The sequence below is a fragment of the Sparus aurata genome, chromosome 22, assembly GCF_900880675.1.
Source record: "Sparus aurata chromosome 22, fSpaAur1.1, whole genome shotgun sequence".
In the NCBI taxonomy this organism is placed as follows: Eukaryota; Metazoa; Chordata; class Actinopteri; order Spariformes; family Sparidae; genus Sparus; species Sparus aurata.
This window is the reverse complement of record NC_044208.1, coordinates 22,891,455-22,919,231: the sequence shown is the minus strand read 5'-3', so window position 1 is coordinate 22,919,231 and position 27,777 is coordinate 22,891,455. Positions and strand designations below refer to the sequence as shown.

The 27,777-nt window shown below is 42.5% G+C and overlaps 1 protein-coding gene across 3 annotated transcripts; it reads left to right on the top strand.

Annotated features, from left to right (window-relative positions):
- Positions 1–196: 196 nt before the first annotated feature.
- vegfab (vascular endothelial growth factor Ab) lies at positions 197–16,257 on the top strand. 3 transcript variants are annotated; one of them, XM_030405293.1, is made up of 8 exons: positions 206–1,098; positions 3,098–3,140; positions 4,056–4,252; positions 5,524–5,600; positions 8,716–8,748; positions 11,922–11,996; positions 13,614–13,757; positions 14,381–16,257. In XM_030405293.1, exons 1-8 carry the CDS (start codon positions 859–861, stop codon positions 14,400–14,402), a joined length of 831 nt encoding a protein of 276 aa, XP_030261153.1. In that variant the 5' UTR covers positions 206–858; the 3' UTR covers positions 14,403–16,257. The 3 variants fall into 3 exon arrangements, with proteins under 3 accessions (XP_030261154.1, XP_030261153.1, XP_030261155.1); XM_030405295.1 differs by lacking the exon at positions 11,922–11,996 and having other exon boundaries at positions 213–1,098; XM_030405294.1 differs by lacking the exons at positions 13,614–13,757; positions 14,381–16,257 and having other exon boundaries at positions 197–1,098; positions 11,922–13,192.
- The last annotated feature ends 11,520 nt before the right edge of the window (positions 16,258–27,777 follow it).

The window sequence follows — 27,777 nt, the reverse complement described above, 5'->3', positions numbered from 1 at the left end:
CCTTCCTTTTTTTTTTTTTTTTTCTCCTCAAATGAAAGCAATCATAAAAATAGACCGGCCGGCACGTCTGATCCCAGCTCGTTGCGTTTTTTAATAGCTTCCCTGCTGATGTGCACGGTCACATGAGTCCGTGCGTTCAATAGGTGAAACTTTTCTGAAACAGGACTTGAGAGAGAGAGAGAGAGAGAGAGAGAGAGAGAAAGAGAGAAAGAGAGAGAGAGGAGCTGCGTATCGGCCCACACAGGACACACCTACTGTGTTTTAATCATCCACCAATCGTTCTCCACGTCCCGCTACTAGTCACCAGCAGACGAGCCACAGTATGGAGACACTCGGGCAGAGGTGGACGCGTTGTGTTTTCATCGGGCAGAGCCGAGCCGCTCAGTGCGCAGTGACAGAGGAATAAAAAAAAGAGAAGAAGAAGAAGACGAAGAGGAGGAGGAAGACGAAGCCCAGGCACACAGACGCACAGAAAGTTTTTTTTCGTGGGACGAGGATCTCTTCGGCGCGGTTTTCTTTTACACTGAACGTCATCCTGGTCCATGGGTTCAAGTTGCACATAGGGGAGCAGGCAGCAAGTTTTTTTTTTGTTTTTTGTTTTTTTTCTTCCAATGGACAGACACTTGGAGAAGGCTGGCGCAACAAGCATGGGATTATTTTTGTAATGTGGATTGCTATCGCCTTGCAAGAAAATAAGGGTCTGCTGCGGAAAAATGTGAGACGTTCCGCGTCTTGGATTCTCGTGTTTCTGGATATTCTGAAAATCATTGGCAACAGTTGAAGAAAAAGGAAGGAACAAGCAAACAAACAAACAAACAAACAAAAAACCAAGGAGAGAAGTTATGCGCAAAGGATTGTATGCTCCGACCCCGGGACCAACATGGATTTGCCATTACACCCCCCTGCCCCTCATGTAGAGAAGTTTTAGCCGGTCCGCTTGTGTTGTTGTACTTGTTGTTGTTTGAGGACAAATCGCCAGAATTTGTCCTCTTTGGATTTCAAAGCGTCGCCTGCCTTTTTTTTGGATTTAGATTCCCCAACACCATGAACTTTATTGACAGTTTGACACTATTATTTTTGACGCTGTCAGCTGTCAAGGTGAGTTGCAGAGAGCGAGCAGGAGGAGAGAAGATTGTAACAGAGAGAAGAACAAAAAACATATAAATGTATCAGTCGACCTCTTGTTTGCGAAGTGTAGCTGCTGGTCATTAATGTGTAGCTCGTCCTTGCCTTTGCTCCGCGAGGTCATCGCTCATGTTTAAACAAGCCCAAATGTTCGGTGGCTTTGGGGAGATTTAAAACAGCCATTACGCAAAGCCGACACTACATAAACCTAAACCCACTCGCCTCGTGGGTGGGTGCGCTCTTTTTTTTTTTTTTTTTCGCAGTCGCGTATGTGATGATTTAAAAATAAATAAATACTCATGTTGTGAAGTTTTGACGCCGGGTTGATCGTCAGGGGGCCTCTCTGCTCTGAAACCACCTTGGAGATATTATTACGCTTTAAAGGCGCAGCGGCTCCGTTCTGAATTAGGACATGCGAGCAGGTTCATCGTGGCACCGACGCTCCTCTCCGCGTTTCACCGTGAACCAAACACCACTTTATTTTTTTCCCCCCTCCACGCTGGAACTTAGCGCACAGTTCGGGTCACTAACTTGGCAGATTAATCAGGTTTGGCTCGGGAGTTTTTAATGGCTGTTTGACAGCGCGCTGTAAATCGTTTCTCGTCTAATCATTAATCAGGAGCAGTGTGCCCAGGGAGGCTTGAGCAAAGGTTCCAAGGTGGAAAGAAAAAAAAAAAAAACTACAAAATGCCACTTTAGTGCTGCGCTGCATATTTTCCAGTGACACGATTTGACGTTGAGGAACAATCGGTGTTTTGGGGTTCACTCTCTCTCTCGAGCATCTCGCGCCCAAGTTAACCAAATCTGCTCCTCGGGAGTCCAGCGAAGTGTTTATTTATCTAACCGGCTGATTAAATGGCAGCTAAGCCACCCAATCAACGCTGAACAGGATCAGGATGCTGCCTCGACTGCTAACAATCACTCGGCCTATCATCACTCGGTTTAGGGGCCGCTGTTCGCAGCTTGACACCCGTCCATTAATAATATATCGTGTTTTGGAGGGGCTGGGGTCCCTCAGCCCACAAGGTTGGACCCTCTCACGCCACCAGAAGGGGTGGAGACTGCGGCAGCCACACCACCACATCCCTCTGTTTCCCACTTTTCATTAAGGAATGGTTTTCTCGGCGCATACGAGCCGGTGATACGGGGCAGGACTACGCAATATTGGCGAGATATTGCGCGAGATGCGCGCGCTTGTACGTGAGAAATGGAGAGATAAAAGAGAGGGGAGGGGGGATTCACGGCTCTGCGTGTGTGAGCGAAGGCGCGATAAAGTTGTGCGTAATGCGCGCACGGATGGAAAGTTGCCAAAGAATCCTTTGTGGTCCGGCTGGTGTGGTGACAGCTACCCCCTGTGAGGGAAAGTGGCAGGCTGAAATTCTTGCCGGTTTAAATGGCAACTGGTATTAATCCGCGTTGCCAAGAGGCGGCGGAGGCACACATTAAAGATTTGGTGACTGAAACACAAAACCAAACACACTAATTCAACTGATTAAGTTTGGTCACGTAGCTCATGTGGCAGAATTTAGGTCAGCTTTGCGGAGGAAGGCTGCGATCAAACGTTTGGACGCGTTCATGCGCGACACAAAACAGACTGCGCGTTCATAATCACTCAGACAACTTAATAAAGTAAGCAATGAAATTCAAAACATACACTGACAAACTGCTGGCTGACCTCTTTTTGTTTCTAAACTTAAAATGTGTCAGCGCGTTTCCAGATGTGAATGAGAGAATCGGGCTCCTCAAAACTGAAGCTATATTATCATTGTGTCAGTGCCTTTGACTTCTACTTGCCCCCTGTATTATGTATATGCTGGCCCAGGATGAGATACATGATGTGGTTTTTATATGCTGGCAATGTCAAAAATGTAAAGACGTTTTTTTTTTTGCGCAACTGTGGATCAGTGAGCTCTTGCACAATCTACTGTAACTAACAGCTTGCTCTCTCTCCTTTTTTTCTTCCTCCTCGCAGAGTGCCCACATACCGAAGGCAACAGAGAGAGGTCCACATGACGGTAGGTGTCCCACAGGCACCGTGGGAATACAGTCTGCGCTGGGCTGCCTGGCTGGCGCACCGCCAAATAGAAAAGGGCTGGTTAGAGGTTCACCTTGACATTAAAAAAAGGGGAAATTATCGCCTCCTGGTGGACAGCGGTGTAGCTTGACCCTGTCCAGAGTCATTCTCCCTCCCCCATCCAACCCCCCAAAAAAACTCCCCCTTCAAGGAAATGAGAGCATTTTCTGCCCTAAATCTGGACACAACGTTTCCATCAAGCATTCCTTCTTGTTTGAGGTCGAGCTGGGGAAATGTTATGGCGACCAGACTCCTTTTTAGAAAGGAATTTCACCCTCTTGGCCCACAATTTCATTTTTGCACAATCCCAGCGTTGCCCAATCTAATTTGGACAATCAAGACGCTGAACTTCATGATATTGTTCAGGCGCTGTATATTTGGTTTGGCTTCCCGGAGGGCTGTCAGCCCGGGGGTTGTTTCAGGCCCTTAAGTGATATTTTGGAGGTGTTGCATGGTGTCTGTGCTAATATCTTTCTCAAGACAAGAACTCCCGCAAAGCAGAAGAAACAGGGGGGGGGGAGTAGACTGAAGGTGAAACTGAGCTGTTGCTGTACAGCAGAGACAGTAGTTGAGAGTGGTGGTTAATTCCAGTTGGAAGTTGTGTGTCTGCTGCAGGAGGTACATCTCTATTTACTTGAATAAACAAAGGTCTCCTCAATGGAAGAACAGAAACCATGACATGTGTGTGCATGTATGCGTTGTTGCTTTCACTCCCTCGTGAGCCCCGCCGGCGTTTTCTGATTCACGTCTCCTTTTAGGTGTGTTATTGTTACAGTATTTAGGAGTCAATGGTTTAGACTGGAGCTCTGTTGCATAACTCCTCCTCCCCTGTTTCACTGTGATTCTTGTCTCCTAGTGATCCCTTTAATGGAGGTGTACAACAAGAGTTTGTGTCAGCCTCGGGAGCTGCTGGTGGAGATTCTGCAGGAGTACCCGGAGGAGGTGGAGCACATCTTCATCCCGTCCTGTGTGGTGTTGACGCGCTGCGCCGGCTGCTGCAATGACGAGATAATGCAGTGCACGCCCACGTCCAGCTATAACATTACAATGGAGGTCAGTAGTGTTGTTTGCAAAAGCAGCTCTTTGGGGGTTTTGTGCATCGGGAGTGACGAGGGGCTGCCCTCTCGGCCTCTTCTTCTAAAATTACCTAATTTATCAAAGACATGTCTAAATCTGTGTCCCTTAATGGACAGTTGAAGGAGATATATTATGCTTTTTTTTATTTCGCTCAGTGTGTTATATATGTTTTTATGCATGTAAAAGGTCTTGAGAGTTCAAAAAGTCCGCACAAATAGGAGCTGTTCTCTCCCGCAGAAAACACTGGTCCCTAAATGCCTCTTTGGAATTCCGCATTTGTGACATCACTACGTCACAGTGTCACACATTTGCATAATTTACTGTATTCACGGTACAACTGGAAGCTGAAAACAGAACAGACCAGAGGCACAGTGAGCAGTGCTGGCTCAGCCATGTGTGAGCTGACCAATCAGAGCAGACTGGGGTGTTCGGGGGGTGGGCTTAAAGAGACAGGAGCTTAAAACTAAGCGTTACAGACGGAGACAATGTGAGGAAATTTGAGCATTAAAGCGGGTAAATTTATTCTAGTAGTAACCCAAAAAGAAATTATGAACCTGAAAATGAGCATTACATGTCTCCTTTCATACATCATCCTTTGCCAAATGTCACACCAGAGGGGCACATATGCTCCTCTGATTGGCCCAGAGCCCTCCAAGTGCCCTTCTGGTTGGCACGATGCCCCCCTCGTCCTCCTGCTGTTTGCTCAAAGACTGCTCATGTGTGACCTTTGGGTAAAAATCAACCCTCTATTTGCCCCTTTTTCTAATGTTTAACCCCCACATCGAGTCAGTCTGTCCTCTGAATCACATTGTCGCATTGTTTCCTCTCAAGTCAAGTTACCATCCAAATGCAGTGCAAATTTTATTGCGAATTTCAATTTAAAAAAGTGGCTAAAGGTTTACACCCTCTGCTCTTAATGCGTATCGTCAGACATTGAGGTAAACAGCATATGGTGCCGATTTTTCCATTCAACTCGTTGCACAAGAAGAAGAAGGGCATAGAAAAGATGACGTCAATGAAAAGAGTGCCAGTCAAACCTCAAACAGTAGAAAACGGTGTGGAAAACCTGATTCAATAATGGAATGTATGTTTGTGTCATGCATGCGGATTTCCTGATTGTCTTCCCGTCTGTGTTATTTTCTTGAATGCGACGATTGCGACACTGAAAAAAAACAAGAAGTTAAATGCAGCCAATGTTTTCATTCAAGTCTGACAAATGTCTCTCTCTCTCTCTTCTTCTTTTGCAGATTAAAAGAATAAAACCCCAACGGGGACAAAATGATATTTTCATGAGTTTTACAGAACACAGCGCATGTGAGTGTAGGTAAGAAACGCCCCGAGCACACACTTGCAACACACAGACACACACACACACACTGTTAAAGACGAAAAACCATTTGTGCAGTGGAGCGGAGGTCTTTTTTAAATGTCAGTCAACTAAAAGCAGCAAAGATGAGATGTGATTGTACCTGATGTGCATCTGATGAATGTGTCAGGAAACAATAAACTGACGTGTCTGAGATGCCCGAGCAGGTCAGAGCACATCCTCCATTTTGCTTTATCCTCATTCCATCACAAGAGATGCATTTGTGTGATTCCAGAGCGAGCTAATCCTTTGTAGCGGCCGTACCTGGAACTACATAAGTTTGATAGGTGTAGTTATTGATCTCTTAGATAAGTACCGTGTCCTCCGTGTGGCCTCACAGCAAGGTGACAGTGAGTTCAGATTTATACATTTTATGGCTCGGTTTGTTGTTCGTCTGTTGTTTTGATGGTTGCTAATATAATCTGTAAAAAGCCTGTTGTAAAGCGTTGCAACTACAGTAAAAGTGGAGCGATTTAGCGGCGTGTTCCCGCGCTGGCATTGATGCCCGACTGGCACCACAGGATTGGATGCTTCCCAAAGGTGAAACGAGGCAAAAGTAAATATTTCATCTTCATATCATCTTCTACAAACTATCCGGGCCAATCATTGACAAAGACACCTTTCATTGCTTTCGGGCCTCTCGTTGGAAGCTGCAAGCGGTCGGACGCATCGCTTCCTGATTTGTTTTGTTGGAATCAGATCGCGGTTGCGGGCTGAGATTTTCAGCTGCGTGACATGAAATATTAAGCTGTGACACAGCGGCGAAGCGGGAATATGTATCATCCTCCCACGTTTGCAGGAAATCTAAAAAAGCAAACAAACAAGTGAAGGGAGGACTGACTGCTGGCAGAGGACCAAACTCAGTTGTCACTTTCCCCCTTCTTCTCAGAGCTTTAAAATCTGGCATATGTTTGCACCGTTCTGCCTGTAGAGCCTCCGGCGTACTGCTGTCTGTGATGGCACAATGCATCACTGTAAAACCATTTAGCTGCACCTATAAAAGGCACCTTTGTAAATTTTAGAGGATGTGATCAACCTATTGATCTAGTTTATTTTTCCTCTCCGGTAAATTGTCTGTAGGCAGTAGGAGCTGTTAACGCTGTGAATGTAAGAGATTCCAAACAAAAACAAGGTAATATGAAGTATAACCGCTGTTGTAAATAACAATTAGTGTATACATTTTTATTGAAATGTATTTTGAGGCCCTACAGCTGCAGAATAACAATAAACAGTGAGGCTCACATCAACGAGATTCAATTACAAACCGTAACAATGGACTTCATGCTGTAATGTTTCCGAGAATCCCTCGTGCATTGGAAGGCAAGGCAAGAATCCAGCACAGGGATGGCGGACCCTGCCACCAACTAATATAATAGCATCAATAAACAGAGTTTGGTCTCCTAAATATTTCAAGGATTATACCTCCGAGAATCCACGTATAAGTGCTGCTACCACTGCATCAGAAACTCTAATCCAGTTTAACATTCTTTAAAGGGTCGTTCTGCCTATTTTAGTAATCTCATTTCAACATGTTCTCACTCCCGACGTGTAAAATTAGACAGCTTCCGTCTTACGGTTCAAACTATGACGCTCTACCTAAGCCTCAATTTTGGACGTGAAAGGGTCCGCGGTCAAGTTTGCACAAACGTGTTATATGCAACGTGCGGTTAGACTTTCAAAATAAAGCGCACTGAATGCCTCGGATGTTATTTACAGTGGTGGTTTGGTTTGGTTTCTGCTAAAAATACCTGGTTAGGGTTAGGCAGGAGAAAATACTCGGTTATGTTGATGCAAAATAAACTTCTGGGTTAGGTTCAGGGAAAAATAAACTACTTTGTTAGGGTAAGGCAAGAAAAATACTTGGTTCTGCTGGGAAAAGATCATCCTTCATTTACATATGTTCACCTACTTACGTTACATAAATGAAAAACGAATCGCTCTTGACCTTGAGCATCGCTTCGAGAACTGACCAGGCGGCTGTATGTGATGAGTCTCAAGTGAGAACGTGTTGCTGACTTTGTGCCAGTGTTCAGGATTTAGTGGCATCTAGCAGCGAGGTCGCAGCTTGAAACCAGCTGAACACCCCTCGTCTCTAGCTCCCCTGTGGTGGCCACTTAAAACATGGACGGACCTCTCTCTCTCTCTCTCTCTCTCTCTCTCTCTCACTCTCGCTCTCTCTGGAGCCAATGTTTGGTTTGTCCGTTCTGGGCTACTGTAGAAATCTCTCTGGATTAGAAAGGCTCATTCTAAGGTAACGAAAACACAACGACTCTCAGTTCCAGGTGATTATACAATCATGAAAACATAGCTATTAAAGCGATGTTTCTGCCCCTAAAGCCCTCCAAATCCTACACACTGGACCTTTAATGCCTGAGTGCCTTTCGTTGTTAAAGCCGCTCTGCTTTACTTCGACACGCGCCGCTTGCGATCGAGTCATTTTTGCATCGTCCTTCTCCACATACCGTACATATATATGCACTCACACGCGTACGCCCCTCATGGTTTATTCAGCGCGCTCACGCAGAGGTTTTTTGTACCAGTCTCTCAAACAGAAACTTGGCTTCGTGTCCGTGACCTTTATGAATGAAAACGGTTTCCTAACACTTTTGGATAGCCGCTGCCAAGCACACTCATTGCTCCACACTGCTGTTATCGGCAAGAGTTGTCACATGGAGGAGAAGTGAAACAAACCTGACAACCTGCTATTGTGGTCGGGTCTGTGTGTGTGTGTGTGTGTGTGTGTGTGTGTGTTTGTATCCATTGGCGAACACACCCCCTTTGTGCGCCCGTCCACTGAGCGTGCACACTTGCTTTATTTCCCAACCAAAAAAATCTGGTTCATTTGCTAAGCCAGGCGTTTGAAAGTGAAAGCCAGTTTTTTTTCGCAGGTTTCTGGTAAAGGACGATGATGTAACACGTTCTCTTGAAATAAAAAGATTGATGGGAGCCACATGCGACACATGCAGATAATGAGCCTTCTGGTCCTCTGACGGTCTCGATATGTATCTGTTTACTGGGAAACAACCACATGCTGTGACCTAATGCCGCGTTGTTTTGTTCCTTTGCCTTTCAGGTTAAAGAAAGAAGTGAAAGAACAGAAAGAAAAGTGAGTACAGCGCTTTTTCTTTTTTTTTCCTGCATGGAGATTGGGTTTATCAAGGGGGAACAATGAGGAGTTGAGATTTGATCTTTTTCCTGTTTTTGCCGAGCGAGCTCTCAGACGTCTGCGAGTCTCGGTCCTTCCTTACATTATCCCACGTGCTCGTTCTTTAATTTATCTCTCTGTTATTTTCTCACTCCCATTTCCTTTGATTAAAACACCCACAATGATAATGTTTCATTAAAAAAGCCCCGGCGGACAGGCTGCTACACAACATTAGCACGCAGCTCTCAGGTGATAAACACGGGGGAATACCGGGCGCTGATCCACTCAGGGGAATGAGTGACACTTGGTGAGGTCATTGCCCTCTCTACCTGTCCTTTACACCTTTCCCCCCCTTTTCTATCTCATCTTTACATTCCTTTTCTCGCTTCTTTACTGTTTACATCCCACTTAACGCCCGTTACAGGCTGCTCTGATATAGATAACGCTGTTTTTGAAGACCTGTTAAACTTTTGTGTTTATGGTTCTTGCCTAAGCGTTCCTCCCCTCCCGCACGACAGAAGTCAGTGTGCTGGCGGTCATTAAAGCTCTTGAATCCTCCTCGTGCGAAGAGTTGTTAATATCTTCCTGTTGCGGAGCGGGCTGTTGGTCGTATTTTTATGTTAGGCCGTCCGTCATATAGATAAGGGGCTAGTTTTGAGACCTCCTCTTTGACCTTGTCTTTGCTGTTTACGAGTGCGGCTTCGGTGGCGCGCGTCTACAAAGCGACGCTCTCGAGGTCATTCAACTCCTGTTTCTGTTTCGTACTTTTCATGGTAGTTTTAACATTGGAAGCCGACCTCTCAGGGGTGACGGGTCACCGGAGGTCCGGAAGGATGAGTCCTCCTGCTGAGGTTGTGAAATTTGTTAACTGTCGACATCCACAGTGAACTTGGGCCCGATGTCAAACCAGTTAAAAGGGGAAATTACAGTGTACGTTGACAACATGTCAGCGTCATCATGTTCCTTGGTTGTCCCTATTGAATGGTGTAACCCGCGTCATTCACTCCCTGCTTTGTCTGACTCATCCGCATTTGTGACCTCAGCTATTGGATGGAGGGTCACAACAACACGTTTACGGAGGAAACTGCAGAGGATGATTTGTAATATCTGATCCCCCGACCTTTCATATGGATCCAGTTCTCGGTCAAAATGTCTTTGCTCTGACTGACATTCCCATCAGCCTCTGCTGTACTTTGTGTGTGATGCTACTTAGCAACTGTTAACATGCTAACACGCTGAACTAAGATGAACGCGGGGAACATTTTACCAGTGAAACATGAACACGATAGCATTGTTGTCGAGAAACACTTCATAACCATCAATAATATATGGTAAGTTAATCATCAATTCAACATTAATTAATAGTTATTTCACAGTTAAGAAACAATAAAATGCTTTTGAAACCATTCGTTAAGCGATTGAAAAGGTTCACAAACATCAGATGAAAAGTTTTAAGGGGAAATCCAGAGAATGTTGATAGATAAAATACAGTTTTTATTAAGCATGTACAAAGTATTATAAACATCAGTTGTAACTTTACAATTAACAATTGCCTAAACGTGCGATATGTTAAAACAAATAGAGTTCAGCTTATCACCTGACAGCTAACTGCTGCTAACAGTAGCTGCCGTTAGCTATTTAGCCCATTTAGCTGTGCATCCAGTGGTCCCAAGTGATTAGTGTGTTAACATCAGACGCTATCTTATTAATACAACATATCAACATTATAGCATCAAATAAGGTTACTTCTTCACATTCTGTTGATAAATGTAGTTATTTGTAATGTTTCCATCGCAAATTCTGACGTATTGCCCCTTAAATTAATGTTTTATAAAGCATTTCATAGTTTGTTTACAGTGAAATAACAATTAATTCATGTTTAATATACTATAAACTAACCATCTATTAACGATGGTTATTATAAAGTGTCCCATTATTGTGAACTAAGATGTTACTTAGCATTTATCTCACAGCACCTCAGGCTCACGGTGTGGTTACTTGGCCTGCAGATTCTTTGTCTTGTTTTTACTTGTTATCCAGTAGCAGGTTCTAGTTGCCCGGAGCAAAACCAATATTCCCACAGACTGTAGTTGCCTACTTCCACATCCTGTACAGCAGACTTCATGTAGGTTCCAACAAAGGAGTAGAAAAAAGACCAGAGAGACAGTCTGTGGCAATATTGGCTTTATGGACGAGATTATGAGAAACCTTTACAGAGGTAACATGCTGCTGGAAAAAGGCTCGAATGTTTTGGCTTGTCCAAAGTTTATCAAAGGGAAAGTCACATGTTACCCAATAATGGATTAAAGTACAGAGTGATGAGGTCAGATTGACCCTCTGATGTGCAGTTTTTTTTTCTTTTTGAGGATCACAGAAGTTTTCTGTGTAGTTGTGTACATCTTACACAGCAGAAAAACTTTAATTCGCGCACGCTTCCCCGATCCTTTCATCCGACCTGCACCTGTGAGACTCCAGGTGTGTTCTTTGCAAGCTGGCTCTCATTGTGCTGTTGAATCAGCCATAAAGAGTTGACCCAGATAGGCTGCAAGATGCAGTTTTTGGCAAAGTCCAACCTCATTGTCCACAATCCATCTGGGGAATTTCGGAATAGCCGGCCAAGCCAAACCTCCGAGTACTGATTGCTTACTGTCTGCAAAGTCATTGTATTGTTTAACAAAAAAATACTTGGACCAAGTCGGACAATAAAGCGGGTTTTTACATGGGTTCATCTGATATTTATCTTCAGGATGTGTGGAAACCACCAACAAATCCAATCAGGACACATTTCATTTGCTCCTGTTACGTCAAGTGGTTTGGACTTTTTGTGCTGCCAATCCTTGAATTCATGTCGCCTTCGCTGAAGATGTTGAGAAACTGTCTATTATACACACACACTCACGTAAACACTGCTTGATGGTTTAAGTTATCATCCAATCACTAACAATATTCAAATCGAAAAAACAATAACCTGTTTTGAATGACTGACTGTTTGGCATTTTGATTCATAGTCACTTAAAAAGCGATTGCTATTAATCAGTGCTGGGTTTTTTGGCGATCATCAGTTGTAAACACATCAGTTAACACCTCAGTCTCTCAGGCATCTCTCTGCGTTGTTGTCCTTCTTTCTCTTGCAGAAAATCCCGGAAAGGCAAGGGCAAAGGCCTAAAGAGAAAACGAAAGAAAAACCGTGACAAAACAATTCACGATGCGTATGTCAGCTCCGCCTTCTCCACCTACCTGCACCTGAGTGTTGCGCTTCTCATAATTAAGCTCATTTGGGAGGAGCTCATTTGCCCCTTTTAATTTTGCACCATCTAATTAGCCGCAGCGGTTAAGCATGTCGCTTCTTCCGTGTGCTGTCCTAACTGTGTCCCATCAGTCATGTGCATCAGACCACCAGTGTCCATGCTAGCTTGTTTGCTAACGTGTTTTGCTAACGTAGCTTCGGCAAAACTTTACATGACAGCGATAACCAGGGAAGTACAGCAGACTTGACAGCCTTATCCATAACTCATCTCCACCTGTCAAAATTACCATCTAATCTCCCCCACCCAAACCCACCAGCTCCCATGTTTCCCCTCTTTTTACGGCTGAGACTGGGTCGATGGTCGGGATGAGATACAGCAATGTACCATGAAAAGCAGTAGGAACTTGAGGTCCAGGTTGCTCCTAACATCTCGTCAGATAGCCATTTTTTTTTTTTTTTACGACCGATAATGGACGTGTTTAAAGAAGCTGGAATAAACAGATCAGCTGTTAGCTGTAACTTGAACCTTCCACTGAAACAGATCACAGCTCCGCCAGCATGGCTTTGCAGACGGGCTCGTACCGTCCTGGTATCTGCGTCGGGATCACCGGGGCTGTAATCACAGTCCTGTGTTCAGTGTTGAGTCTGTGCTGCTTTGCTGTGTCTCGTACCCGTCTCCTCTCCACTCTTTGTTCTTTTCATCTTTACAAACAGGTTTTTTTTCTTTGCTGTCCCCGCGCACAATGCTGGTACTTTTTATGTAATGTAAAGATATGACTGATGGCTATCTGTCGCCCTTTTTTTTTTTTTTGCTAGTGGGGGTTTGTAAACCACAAGATTGTTTAGCGAGAACTGTTTTGTGTCTTTCTATGTCTTTGAAAATACACAAAAGCACCCTTAGTTCATTCAAAAATAATATAAAGATGGTCTTGTGTTTCTCCAGTGCCCATGCTGTGAAAGAATACATGTCTTTGTGTTCGCTTGTAAATGTGTATATTGAGATGTCAATGGAGTATCTGAGTCTTCATCTGCTGAGAAATGTCTTCCAAAACCACTTTCAGCCTCTGTTCTGAATCTAATGTCTCTCTGTGGGAAACGCAGTGATCGTTTTCGTTTTCACTCAATAAAATGAAACCTTTCCTAACGGTGCACCAAGCAGACCCCTTGAGTCTTCTTTATCCAGTTGTTCTGTCATTGACCTGCAATTCAAAGTCAATATGTGTCATTTTGTGTTGCACTAACTGAACCGGAGCTTTGCTCTCTGCATGTCTAACACACGGGAGGCATCCGCGACTGGTCCAATCAACGGAGGAGGGTTTGGGGGGCGTGGGGGAGGGTAATTTTACTGCTTGGATGTTTGCCTGCTTGGTGGGAACCTGTGTGCAATACTACCCGACTGTCACATGCAGTACAACTTGTCGCGCTTTGGCTTGGGAGAGCAAACTGGAGCATACGAAAGGGTTGACCCAAGGGCGGCCTTTTCTTCTAGGCGGTAATTGTACACTGTGATAATCTGCCTCTCTCCTTCTTCCTCCCCACCTCCTTCTGTCTGTCTGTCTGTCTGTCTGTCTCTGTCCAGTCTTTGTGAGCCATGTTGCAATCACTGCCAAGAGAGGAGAAAGCGCTTGTTCGTGCAGGATCCCGAGACCTGCCGGTGCTCCTGTAAACACACAGACGAACACTGCAAAGAACGCCAGCTAGAGCTCAACGAGAGGACCTGCAAGTAAGTGCCACCAGTTAACGTACAAGTACTAATACCCTTTTCACACCGGGCCAAGAAAATCCCAAACACCCACTAACATCTGGCTTGTGTCTAATTGTGAAAAGACACACTGGCATTCACTCCCATGTCAAATGACTCTGCAGTAGATACGGGTGTACTGGCGCCGGCTTCAAACTGTTGTGATGGAACCATGACACCTAGTCGGGTCTGTCTTTTCTTGACAATGCTAATACGTGCGTTGAAGTTGACTGACTGGACACTGTGTCAGTAGCCAGTCAGTACTGCTTATGTACACCTCAAATAACAGATGGGAGAGAAGATGGCGCTCTCCATCTTCGGCTCGAGAAACAAATGCGTCAAATTCAAAATGTCGTTGAGACGTCTTTTAAAAACGAGTCTTAACATCTTCCTCATGCTATCTGATGAGATATATCTGCTGCTTTCTAATTAAGTGACTAGTCGGAGACCATACTGGAGAACTTAGCAGCTAAAGAGACTGAGACTGATACTGACGTCGGCCGTTGGTGGAGACCAAAACAGGAGTTAAAAGGAGAGCGAAAGGTGACTCGGTGAGCCTTAACAAACTGATAACTAACCGACTTTCTTCTTCTCTTCTCGTCTAGATGTGACAAGCCAAGAAGATGAGAGAGGTGGCAGCACCAGATGTACAAGATGAAGGAATATTCTAGCGATATTTCACAGCACAGCACTTTGACCTTTGAACCGTAAGCTCTTCTTTTCTGTGGAAAGCATTCCCGTGGACTGACTGAGAGAGAGAGAGAGGGAGAGAAAAAAAAAAAAACGAGAGACAGAACTGAAGTTTCCTCCCACTGTATATCTGTGTGTATATAGACCATGATAAAAGAAAAAAAAAAAGAGTACAGAATTGTTATGCTGCTACAGAAACGAATCACTAAACCCATCATTTGACAAAAAGCAAAATAGCCGCCATGTGGTCGTGCATTTCTAACAGGCTTGTGATGCAGGTGTAGTCTTGTTGTCAATTCATTGTATGCAATTACTTCACTGGATATGAGTCTACTGTGGTTGTGTGTCAATCATAAAATTGCAAAACCTCTCAATCTGAGATATATTTAACTGCTAAAACAGCGGGTGAGGCTGAAGAGGACGTGGGAGCGCTCTCATCTCGACGCTTCTCATATGACGGATGGATTTTTCATCTTACTTTTTGCTTTTTGGACTACACGAGCAGGACGACCGGAACATCCGATGAACAAATCCGTCTCTGCGTGATATCGCCTCCTTTCCTGCGAGGACTGACTGTGGACTTTATTTACGATATTGCGATCAGCTCGCAGGAGAAGAGACTTTCTGGAGTGCCATATACTTTTTAAAGGGATACTGGTTGTTAATATAGCATCTTGCTATACCCCACATGAAAACCACTGAAAACATCCTATACTGTAGTTTGATTCCATTTTGAAAAAAAACTGTGCCTCACGAAAAATGTACTGAGAAATCTTTCGAGTGCTTTTTAAATTATTTTTTGTTTCCTTCGTCAGGAGAGGGGATTGTCAACGTAGTCTTGTTAGTTTGTTGAACTCAATACAGAATCCATTGATTACATATCTTCTTCTCTGAACTTAATATGCCTTTATGCCATAGTCCATTCTAGATAATTTATAATGTTATAGAGTATTTTTCAGTATTCAGTCTTCTACCCATATTTAATTTGGTCTATTTATACTGTATATGCAGTGTTATGTACATGTAGCTGTCCTCTCTCCCCCTCATGTGTAAGGTCACTGATGGCTACGCAGCACGAGGCTCTCCGTGCTTTTCTATGACACAAAGCGGAAAAAAGCGACAACAAAAAAAACAAAGCATCAAAAATGATTTGTTAACATTCCCTGAATGGATCATTTGTACTGGTGTGCTGATGACATCTCTGGATTTTTTTCAACCCCTCTGTTATCTAAGGTTGCGGGTGCTGTGTAGACATTTTTAACATGTGTTTGCGTCCATGTGTGCGTGTATGAGTGTGTTCGTATGCACAAGTCATGTGTTTAGGTGTTAGTAAGTTGTGTTTCAGTATTTAAAGAAGTAGCGGACCTGTGTTTCGTCCGTCCTGCAAGATGCAAATACGAATAAACTACTGCTAGCAGCTCAGCATACACTACCACGACACCACCACCGATTTTAAAATTTGGATCTGCCATCAGTCTTAGAGCCCTCATTATTAGTTCTTTTTGTCTCTTCTTCTCACTATTAACATGTCTTCTGTGTCTATGTAAAACAGTAAAGCATATTTATTTTCAAATTATATTGTTTTTATATAAAATAAGGAAAAGGTTGCTGTGTTGTGAATGCTGTGTTTTCAAGAGGTTTCATGAAGGCAACATGAGGTTTTCCATGTTTCTGTGCGGCAGACAGAAGAAAAGAAAGCAGATCAGAGAGAAAAGAAAAAAAAGAAATTCCTGCACGCTTTTCATGACAGACGGACAGATATTCAGCCTAACGAATAAAATGGCACTTTGAAGCGGTGTGCAGTAATTTCATCTGTTAAATCTAACCGTAGACGACCGTTTAGGGCGACAGCGGTTTACTGGGAACTGCAGTGACCTTTAAAACAGTGACGATAGCGTGTTGGGTTTTTTTTTATATATAGTTGCCAAAGAATTATGTAACGCTAGCAAAATAATCTGTGGAAAAGGGGAACTACAGTTACACAACAGAAGCAGTTTGGTTAGGTTAGGTGTTCACGGTGATGCTTTTGGCAATGGTTAACAAACAAGTCATGCATAAAAACAAAACATAGCAAACATTTCTTTGAATGTTTCTCTGCCCATAACCGCGCAGGAAAACATTGAAAGCTGGGTTATAAAGTAGACTGTTGTTATAAGCCTGCGGTGGGCTGACTATGTTACTGTTTTTCAAAATCCCCGTCTCATCTCATGAGAAACAAGAACAACCTCAGAGCTTGCAGGTTATAAATGGCAAGTTACCCTAAACCTAACCATGTCGCTAACAGTACAAATTTAAACAAGCTAGCAACTGTAACGTCTTCTTTTTCGGGGTTATCTCCATGTTAATGCTACAGTCGCAGTGACAGTATCTGACACTATTTTGCAGTGGCATCACGCTCAGGGTGGGAAGCTCAAATCTCGTACTGCTGTGTTCTGCGTTGCAAGTCATAAACGTAGGTAATCTGACAGATTGTCATTATTTCACTGTTTCCTGACTGATTAGCAATTGTAAAGACAACGGGTACTTTAACCCGGAGGGACGTTGGGCCATATTTTAAGGTAAAACGACAGGTTTGATAATAGATTAGCTTCCAGCGCACAACAGCTGATGTTAGCATTCAACCACCTTCCAGCTAACATTACTGTTTTGATACGGTTAGGAAGGGAGTTAATTAATTCAATAGTATCAACATAGATCTTGGAGACATTTCTCTAAACCTGGAAGTAAAACGCACAGGATGTAATAAAAAGGTAACGTAAGCTGGGAACTTGTTGAAATGCTAACATTAGCGAACGAGTCATGAAATATGTTGGTTTCAATATCCATCATCTTTTCAGTTGCTGCCCGGTAGGAAAGTTGTGAAGTGACAACAATTAGTCAGATTATCTACCCTGGCATTTTCAGTTTCCCACCCTGCGCATATCGTAAGGAAAATGGCCGCCATGTTAATAAGGAAAAGCAAACATGCCAAGCCTTTTTTGCTCTCCAGGACTCCAGACTAACGTTTGACACTAGTTGAAGGCGCACCTGCACATAATTTTGGTGCATCCATTAACACATTTTAATTTTAATTCTTAACACATTATGTAAATGATTGTTAACGTGAGTAAAGCTACAGGTGACGTTGTGTTTTTACTGATTGTGTGATCATAGCGTCTGAACATCTGATGCAACCAAAGAAAATGTTTGGTTGCACTACACAGATTCACTCAGCCGATACCTGAGTGACGATAAATGCTGCCTGACCTGTGGAGATCAGTCTGGCAACACGAGACTAGATTTGAAAAAAAACAACAAAAAAAAACATGTTATTTTTATAAGTAATCCTCAAGATCAAGTTAAAAACACTTGCGCTGATGTCAAGAGGTAGTTGGACTTAAGTAAAGGCTTGGTTTGGGTAAAGTGAGGGTAAGAAAATGGTTAGTATCTCTGCCCAGGATTTAAAAATAAAAGCATATCATTCTGTTCACACTGAATGCTCATTAACCTCTGGAGTAAATTTAGCATTGCAGCACATTTGCACCAGCAGAAATGGCAGTAGAAAACACACTGCGTCATTGTAGGTGAGTTTGAAGCGTCATCGGGCTGATTGTACTGTTTACCTTGCAAATTATTAAAATGGATGATGAAACTCATTAATCTATTAGTTTAACCAGCTATCTTGGATGGTTATTCATCAACTCGCCGCTACCGGAATCAACATTGCATCAACATTGATTTTAACAGTTCAAACATCCTCAGTGTTGTCACTTAAAGGTGTAATACGAAAGAAGTGGTCATCTGTTGAATTCATACTCAAAACAAATAACCGCTAACCCCTGCTAGCTGCCGCGAGCTTGTTAGCTCAGTTCGCAGTGCATGTAGTTGGCGTAACCTGGCTGGTGATTTGCCACGACAGCGGAACACGTAGGAGGATGAAACTTAAAACCAGCTCACCTGGATCAATACTAATCAACTCATCTGAATCAACACTGCGCACCTCCTTATCATCACATCCTGAGCGGCATCACTGAAACTGGTGAGTCATTTAGTCAGAGCACGTTCAGCTGGACTGACACTGTGAGAGGTGAATGACATCTACTTGCATTAAGAAACAATGCGGTTTATATTGTTAGATTAAATGGAATTAAAACTCTGGATTGGTTGTTTTCCCAACCACGGAACTTTTCCAGGAACTGAGAAGCATTACCTGAAACAAAAGGTTCCTGAAAGATGGTTCCTATTTTTGGACATCCGCTGCTGGACCAGAGTCCGTCTTATGTTAAAAAAGAAATTTTCACTTTTGTGGCGTGTTGCTGCAGAAAACAGTCCTCTTCTCTGTTCTGCTCTACCAGATTATCACATCACCTGTCCTCCCTTATTCCACCAGGGAGGACAAAGATCAGTTTTAGCCAGCAAGCGCACAAGATTAGCGATCAGTGACAGTGTAGCAGCTGATCTCTAGGCCCCCTGGACCAAATCTAACCCCAATGAATGCAGATTAAGCGGAGGTCTTTCGGATATTTGGCCGTGTTTGTTTTGAAACTGGCTCCCTCTTATCCCCATTACTTGCTGCTTCCCACTAGCTTAGCTCCTGCACAGCGCTAATGCTCCTGCTCTGCTCTCCCTGACTCATGCTCTTTACGTGCATACCTCAATATAAAGCACGCCATATAATCCCTGTAAATTGTGGGGGGCCCCCCCTTCACCGGCGAAAACACCCCGAAGAATGTTATAAACCGTCTAATCTGTGATTTACCAGGAGCCCGGAGAGCGAGCTAGCCGCCCGTCTAGAATGCTAGCTATACTGTGTTGATTCGCCGTCGCTTTGGACCGTTCAGGATGTTCAAATCTGACATGTAAAAGCACCAAAGGGACGGGATTTACTTACTGTTTGTGTGATGTCAGCAAAATGTATATTGTATACTGCTGCAGAGGCTTTAAGACACAATCTATAATTTCGCATAATTAATGGTTGAAGGAAAATTTTAACGTCAAACCCACTTTGTTCACGTGATCCCCCGAATTAACTCGCCTTTCTCAGATGTTAAAGAGGTTATTATATCTCTAATGTAAACATATATTTTTCAAGAGTCAGTTGAGTGTCATTATGGGAAACTAAATAGCGCATTAATCCTTATTTAAAGCTGGTCGCAGCCTTTAAGAGTAAAGAGAAACTATTTCGTCATACGTATAGATTCATTTACCGGCTTCCTGTGTGTGTGTGTGTGTGTGTGTGTGTGTGTGTGTGCGGTAAGGAGTACTCCCTTTCCTGTCAACTGTGAACTAGTCTTATCATTCCGGCACTCATATTTGGACGTTGGACAGTTTCTGGTCACGTGTGGTGGAAAATAAAGACGGAAGTGTGATTGGGGATTTATCAGAGCGTGCGTTCTTATCTCGGAAAAAAGTTTAATTGAAAAGAGTTGTATGTAATCTTGCGCTGTTTGACGATTATGTAACTCTGCTTTAAATCAAACAAGTCAGAGCAGAGTGACAGTGATGAATACAAGACAGAGATAGTGTTGATCTTGAACAAACTTGAAAATAATGGTGCATCGCTATCTACAGGATACTTTAAATGTTATCGTCCCCGAGGAGCGACGCACCGTCTCACGCGATCTCTCTCACGGGAGGAGAATCTGCAGGAATAATTCCGCAATCTTTCATCATTTATTTTTCATTTTACCTCCTTTAAAAAGGAGAACAACATATCTGTTTGAATATTTAATTGGCGTGAGGTTGCGCTGACCTGAGATTACAGGGGGACATATTTCAATAATATGATAATATGGAGTAAAAACTATGTATAAAGGTCTTTCAGTAGACTTCAAACTGTGTTTACATCCATGTATTTTACACTTTTGAAGTCTCACCTCAGAAATGGTTCATGGAAATCAATGAAAAGAACATTCTCAAGCTTTTACACTTGCTTGAGGTAGTTTTTGCCTTCTTGAAAAAGAGTCGAGTTAGAGATGACGAGTTCAGAGGTAGAGAACATTTACTGTACAAGAAGAAGAAGCTGTTTCCATTGTCAGCGTCTTCCTGGATATTCATTAAAAAAATAAAAAATTCCCATCCACAGATTAATTCCCATATTCCCTCGTAAATGTCCAAGATGGTCTGTTCCTTCTTCTTTTTCTTTGAAGTTTATTGTTTCCGTTCAGAGACTTCTACTTCCTCTACTGTGTTTATTATAGACATACACAATGAGTCACACAGCTGCAATTTATGACGAAATTAACACTTTGCATTGTCGACCCAATCAAATTAAATGCTCACAATGTACATTCCTGCAAACCACAGATATGTTGATACCTTACATGTTTCCATGGGGCGCTGTCTGTTTCAGGTTTATGTTGTGACAACGCTGTTCTTATGGTCTGGTTAGGTCAGGTCAGAGGTCACGCACTGACAGTTGCTGGAACACAGTCTCTGACCGCGGTCATTGGCTTGGCAGCTTTATTGCCTCCCTGTAACTGCACCACGATTTCCTCAAGCTCTCGCCAAGAAAGTCAGGTAATAAACATGTCATGTGAACGTGATATGACACGTGTTGTGCAAATGTAGGACGTATTCAATTTGAACACATTAGTGGTTTGAGAAAATGTTAGCTGTCAACATTGTATTCTGCAGATTGGACTCGCATAGTCTTGTTTCTTTTCGCCTAACCAGTCGATGGAAACTCCTCATTTGCTCTCTTTATTTTCCTTTTTGCAACATTTCAAAATATTGCTTGACATTAAAAGTAACGTAATCGCTTCAATTAATTAAATCAAATGATTGGAGCAGCTGTAAAATATAATAAAGACCATATAAGTGCGTTTTAATTGGCAGTGTTTGATTTGAACATGACCTTATCAGTTAATATGTTGCTTCCCACGACACATAAAAGCGTTGTTTTGCCGAAAGGGTCATTAAAGGTTTTATTGTGTTTTTCTGACAAACAAAAGAGATTCGAGTCACAATACAGGTCTCTGGTGTCTTTTTCTAATGTTCAAATCCAGACGAACAAAGAAGTGATGTGATGTGTCTCCAACTGAGAAATATAATAAAGGGCTGAGGTTCCACCTGACATGGGATGAGATCAAATCTAAGCGCAGGGGGATTAAGTAGAAGTGTAGAACAATGTTGGTGTGATTAAAGGTCCTGCCAGCTTTAAAGGTCCGTGCCAGGCGACGTGCTTGCAGGCAGGTAAGTCACCTCGCGCTGAAAATGACGACTCGGCAGAAACCCCTCCCTGATTGGTGACGGCTGTGTCGGCAGGTATGTGCTCACTCACACGTAGTACGTCTTCGAGGCTTCTGATCTATATTTACCCAGGTTTTCCGACTGATTGTGACACTGAAAAATATCCTCTGTGAGTCATGAGGCAGGGAACCGGAGAGGGGAGGAGGGAGGGGAGTGGGAATAAGACTGAAATCAGTTTAAGGAGGGGATCAGTGGAGCAGGGTGGAAAATAGACTAATTGAGTCGAGGGGGGGAGAGGAAAAGAGGATAAAAATGGGAGTAAAGCATGAGTGACAAGGAGTGAGGTGGAGGAAGGGAATCGTACCGATGTAATGTCTCCTCTTTCATGTATATATTAAAGTTTGTTTCTCCTGTCTCATTCAAAACTGCCGTAAAAACTCGATGCAGAAGATCGAATCTGCATAGAATATCCTTCGATACGCGCTACATCTGTGAAACACTTCTGCAGACGGCTGCTCGACTGTGGTTTTGCCAGCCTGGCTGCACCCACTCACCCTCTCACATGGGTGTAGTCCAGTTTACACTCATTACCGCAGCAGTACCATCCACCAGGCAGACAGCGTTTTGCTCGTGTTCGTGTGTGTTCTAGAGTTTATTAATCAACGTTAAAGAAATCTTTTCTACTGAATCGTCCCCTTCTCAGTTTGTCCGTCTCTCTGTCTTTGTGCCCCACATTCAAGTCGTACTTTCAACTTTAGTGCAAAACGCACATTTGGACATTACGTCCAACCTCGCTAATGAACACGTTGTATCTTCTTTGTTTAACAAAAAAAATAAACACTTGCAATGACTCCCTGGAGCTGAAACCAATTTACATACTGGCCAAGGCGTGTAATTACATTTGTGTGATGCAGTAGGGCCAAAAAAAGATTTATTTCCCATACACTTACATTGTGAAAGAAGCAGAAATTATATCATTTCATTATCAGCATTTGAGCCATTACATTTGGAATGTCTAGAAAATGGCACAATTAAATATAATAATTTTATCTTGTCTGGGTTTAACATAAAGGGGTCCAAAATGCGAGACACACAGGCAGAAAGTCGATGAAATATCCATGAAATACAAAATACAAAAAAAGTGGCAAATCAAAAGGCAAGGGTACAAACCAGGGATAACACGGGGAATCAGGAACGAAAAGCAGGAAACGTGCCACGAGGAGATGGGAGCGGGAGGCGCAGGAACAGACACACTGACAGAGGGAGCACACGGACTATATGCACAAGGGAGGTCGGGATAAGTGGATGCATCAGGAATGGCCAGACAATCACAAGGTGGGAAAACAGACAAAGGGAGGAAGTAGACATTGAGACATAGGAGGACCACAAACTCAAACTATGACACTATTTATGTAAAAGAGAGGTGAGCCAGATCATGATCTTTACATGAGGGAGACCGCCACAGTCAATTCAAAACAGAAGGGCCTGGAAGTGAAAGTTATCAATCCTCTCTACTAACTCTCAGCCCGAAACTCTGAGAACTTGTCCTCAAAGTGTCAAACTATTAATTAAAGATCTCAGAACCAAACCAGAGTAAATGTTGGCAATGTACATTTCTGCAAACCACAGACATGTTGAAACTTTACATTTCTTTATGTTGTAACCGGGTCCGGTGAGGAAAATGATCCTGTTTTGATCTCCACTATGAGATGTCCAGATTTTCCATTTTTTTGCTGCTACAAACACGACTGGAAATTGTCCAGAGGTCTCCTCAGTAACATCCAGTGGTTTCACGCTGACAAATGTTGTAACGCCGTCTTCAACTGCGATAAATAGTCCACCACGATCCCGTCCAACTCCAGATATGAAAGTCGGGTCATAAACATGTAATTTGAACATGATACCACATGAACGCCATGACATGTGAATGCATCAGTGGGGTTTCAGGGACGTTAAGTGCCAATATTTTATCCTGGCGACTTGGCTGTTAAGGAAAGCGAACAGACTCTTGGGATTATGTTGTTTAATCAATCTCCTGATGGAAATGCTCTTATCCCTTAGATGGAGTCCAGGGTCAGAAACAGTAGTGAGGTATTCAGTGTCCTGCTCAGAAACACTGGTTCCGTATCGTTCTAACTGCGCGGCCCTTGCGATACAACTTTTCAGCGAGTAGTTGTTCGGTAATAATCTTTCCCCGCGTATCTGCAAGTGAGATCTGCAAGTGCGGAAATGATGTGAGCTGGGGAATTACTGCAGATCAGGCAGAAAGGAGCTGGATTTGTGTTGTGTTTTCGTATTAGACAGGCCCGGCCTTGTTAGAGAATCCACAAGGGTTCAGTGTTAAAAATTTGGCAGAACTATCCAACTGCTGATCGACCAGAAATCTCTCGGAAAAAAGCTGACTTAAAAAGCATGAAATTTGTGGATTAAGTTAAAGAACAACACCGATTCACTCCCTCGATCAACCCAAAAAGAAAAATCAGCGATTAATAACGGGGTCAGGGATGCTGGCACATTTGTGTTGAAGTGTGGATGAAGGAACGCTTCTCAGAGTGGAACTTGATTCTTTTAATCCCAAAGTCCAAAAGGGAATTCTGTCTGCACTTCTGTGCATGTGCGTGCATGTATGTTATTGTTTGACTTCTTATCTCGCTCGGTGTTCATGTGTCATGTTGAGAAAGACCATTTATCAAAAATCCGATTTAAAAAATGACATCCATCTGCTTTCACTCTCCGGCTGAATAAACATCAAATAAATGTTTCTGGAATTAACCTATAAAAAAAAAAACATACAACATTTTACAGTATATACGTGTATTTATGTTTGTGTTTTTAGTAGAAATTGCCCATTTTATTGCTACGTCTGAAGATGCTATAAATAACAGTTTGCTGGACTTTTGTTTTAAATAAGAAAATGTACATAACCACCTTAGATAAATACACCGGGTTCTATACTGCAGACCGCTCCGCAATGTAAACATTTCTCTCTTTCTCCCACATACACTGTAAATCCAACATCTCTACCCACCGCAACTTCTGACCTGTATGTAGACTCCCTCGCGAGGTGCTTTATGGAAACATATAAATGATCGACGATGTGATGAGTATCTCTTATCTTCCATTTAGACTACCTTCTCCCTAATGACTGTGCCATCTATTTTAAAGGGTAGCTCCTAAAAAAGGGGGTTACATTCTCCAGGTTTTCTGCTCTGTTTGGCATTTGTCTTGTGATACTGCCACGTCACAGGAGCTTTTTTACCGCCTTCATTCGGTCAAAGTTGATGCCTTCTATTTGTCAACCTCTCCCTCCTTTTATACTTTTTTCTCTCCGCTTCTTGCTTTTTCTCTCTCTCCTCGATGACTCAGTTCTCTGAGCTCACTCCCTCAGGGCCTTTTTCGTCTTCTTTTGACTGACCACAACAAACTTTGGCCCTGAACATTTCACTGGCATCAGCTGCCCAAGACAATAAACATGCTGTGCAGTGTCTCCTTGACTTTTCCCATAATGAACCAAACTCCTGTCCCTCTTGCTCACTGATCTCACCGGATAACATTTCACCAATACTCCACTCACTGCGCTGGTATGTAGTTGACTCCAAACCCGGGGTACTGGTGCATCAGGGGGTTCTTCAGCAGCTGGCAGAGTACATGGAAAGATTGTGGAGATCAGCTGATTGAAAAAAAGTGCAAGGATATGTATGAGTGTGTGTGTGTGTGTGTGTGTGTGTGTGTGTGTGTGTCTGTTTCCATATATATACACACTGGCAATGGGTAAGTTAATTAAATGACTAAAAACTTTAAATCATTAACAAAAACTAATGAATATAAATAGAGGAAGTCCTTAGATAAAAATAATGGATAAACAGTTGACAAAATTGTCAGCTAAAAATAACTTCAACTATTGAAATAGTTAGCTATGATTAACAGATAAATAATTGTATTAGTAGCTTATAGCAGTCTAATGAATAAATAGCCTATATGAAATAGTTCGCTAAGAATAGACTAAAAGTTTGAAATACTGTAGTTAACTAATAGTAATTGATAAATGTTTGAAATAGTTAACTTATAGTAATTGATAAATGTTTGAAAAGTTAACTAGGCTAATGGATCTAATGCTTAAATAATTAGGTAAAAGTATGCTAATGGATATATAATTCAAATAGATAGCTAAAGGTATGCGAATGAATGAATGTTTGAAATAGTAAACTTATAGTAATTGATTACTGTTTGAAATGGTTAGCTGAAATAGGCTAATGGATAAATGGCTTGATAGTCAGCTAAAAGTCACCTGAATGTTAATGTTTGAAATGGTAAGCTAAAGGTCACTGATACATTTTTTAGATAAATGGTTGAAAAAGTGTGAGCTAAGAGCTAGCAGCTGACAAATCAACAGTTTAAACAGTTAGCTAAAAGTAATAAATACATCAATAAAATGAACATATGCATGAGTTGACCAAGCAAATATAAACAGTTAATTAATAAATAAATGACAAAAACCAATCTCATGCAAGTAATATAATTAAATAACATCAACTTTAAAATGAATTTAAATGAACACACCTTGAACATGACAAATGTTCGGGGACAGACTAATTGAATTAATTAAGGAAAAGGAAAAATCTTCATAAATTCACTCTTATTCAGAGATACATTTCTGCTTATTCTGATTAATCATATATTTTATGGTATTTCTTGTGTTAAAATAGGTTTAAAATCTGCACAGTAGAGTGATCAGAAGGCCTGTTTTGATGTTCTGGACACATCCGCACACACAGGAATTTGCAACATGATATGAGGAATAAAGTCCGACAAGTGATCTGCTAGGACACTCGTTATCCATGATTCATGGCCGCTTTTAAAAGTGCGAGACACCATAATGTGTTGTAACAGCATGAAGCCGTGACACCTCAGCCATGACTCATTGTTTTACTACATGCTGACTGGCACTGCTGCTAATTAGCCGTGGCTAATTGTTGATAACAGAGACACGGTCTCTCCGGGAGCTGTAGATGTTTCTGAGAGATTAGCAGTTTCGTGGGGCCCGGGGGAAGGTGAGATTAAGACATTCCCTGCGTGTTCTCTGTGAAATCAGCCTATTTGCTGACCACTTAAATCATTTACATGTGATTACTTTCGCTTCGCTGCCGCTTGCAGGTCGATAAGATTGCATGTGAGGGGAAAGGGGAAACAGTGAGTTCAAGTCCGGTGGTCAAGTGTCCGATACATGCGACATCATCTAAAAATGAACGCAGCTTTCTTGGAAATGTTTGAATGTAAGATCTGGTCCTCTCTATTTTTAGTTTGACCCCTATACTCAGTAATTTGACACCTGTTTTTGGATAGATGTTTACAATCTACCTGTAATTCTGTTGTTGGATCGTCCAAAGTTCTTTTTTTTTAAAGTCAATTTAGAGTTAACTTGTGTCTGCCTCAGTTTTTCGTCTCTCATTTTTGAAATTCGTTGATAATGTGTGACCTTGTCGCATTACGCCTCATGTTGTGATCACACAGTATATTGCCTATACATTAGGGTAATAATCCAAAACCCAAAGTGGATTAGGTGTAATCTTCTTACTGTGCCATATTTAAGCATTTTCACATACATGGAGCCAAATCCGTTGAGGAAATCTAGCACCCCATCACTCAAAGCTGTGCAAAACTTGCGTCACAGTTTCAACCGCTGCCACCGCTGCATGAGAGGACCCACAGAAGAAACAGCACAAACAGCTGTATCGCAGGTCCATCTGCTCCGTCACATTGCCAGATCTACTGCTGCACCAACTGTTACATCACAGGTGGAGCTGGCTGCATCACAGAGCAGACTGTTGCATCACAGGACTCGGACTTTGTCCATCGCTCAGTTCTCAGTTTAACAGCTCTGAACTGAAAACTGCAGCTGTGTTCGATACCTGCCAGCCATTCTGAAGTCTCCTCTGTCAAATTTATCTGTTATGTGACTGAGGTGAGACTGGAGACGAAAGCAAAGTTTCCATCCAAATCTAGCACATGATATAAAACATTTTTTTGGATAAAATCTGCAAATGCGAATGAAAGCACAAGTCCGTCCGCTGTTGTTCTGCAAATATTGGCGGTTGTTAGGGTTTGTGCAATATAGAAAAATGTGACGGAAATGGCATTTTCT

Excerpts from the sequence above, each read along its gene's own strand:
- vegfab (XM_030405293.1), top strand. The coding sequence starts at position 859 with ATGCTCCGACCCCGGGACCAACATGGATTTGCCATTACACCCCCCTGC. Across the intron at positions 3,141-4,055 it reads AGAGAGAGGTCCACATGACG|TGATCCCTTTAATGGAGGTG; the intron begins GTAGGTGTCCCA and ends CTTGTCTCCTAG. Across the intron at positions 5,601-8,715 it reads CACAGCGCATGTGAGTGTAG|GTTAAAGAAAGAAGTGAAAG; the intron begins GTAAGAAACGCC and ends TTTGCCTTTCAG.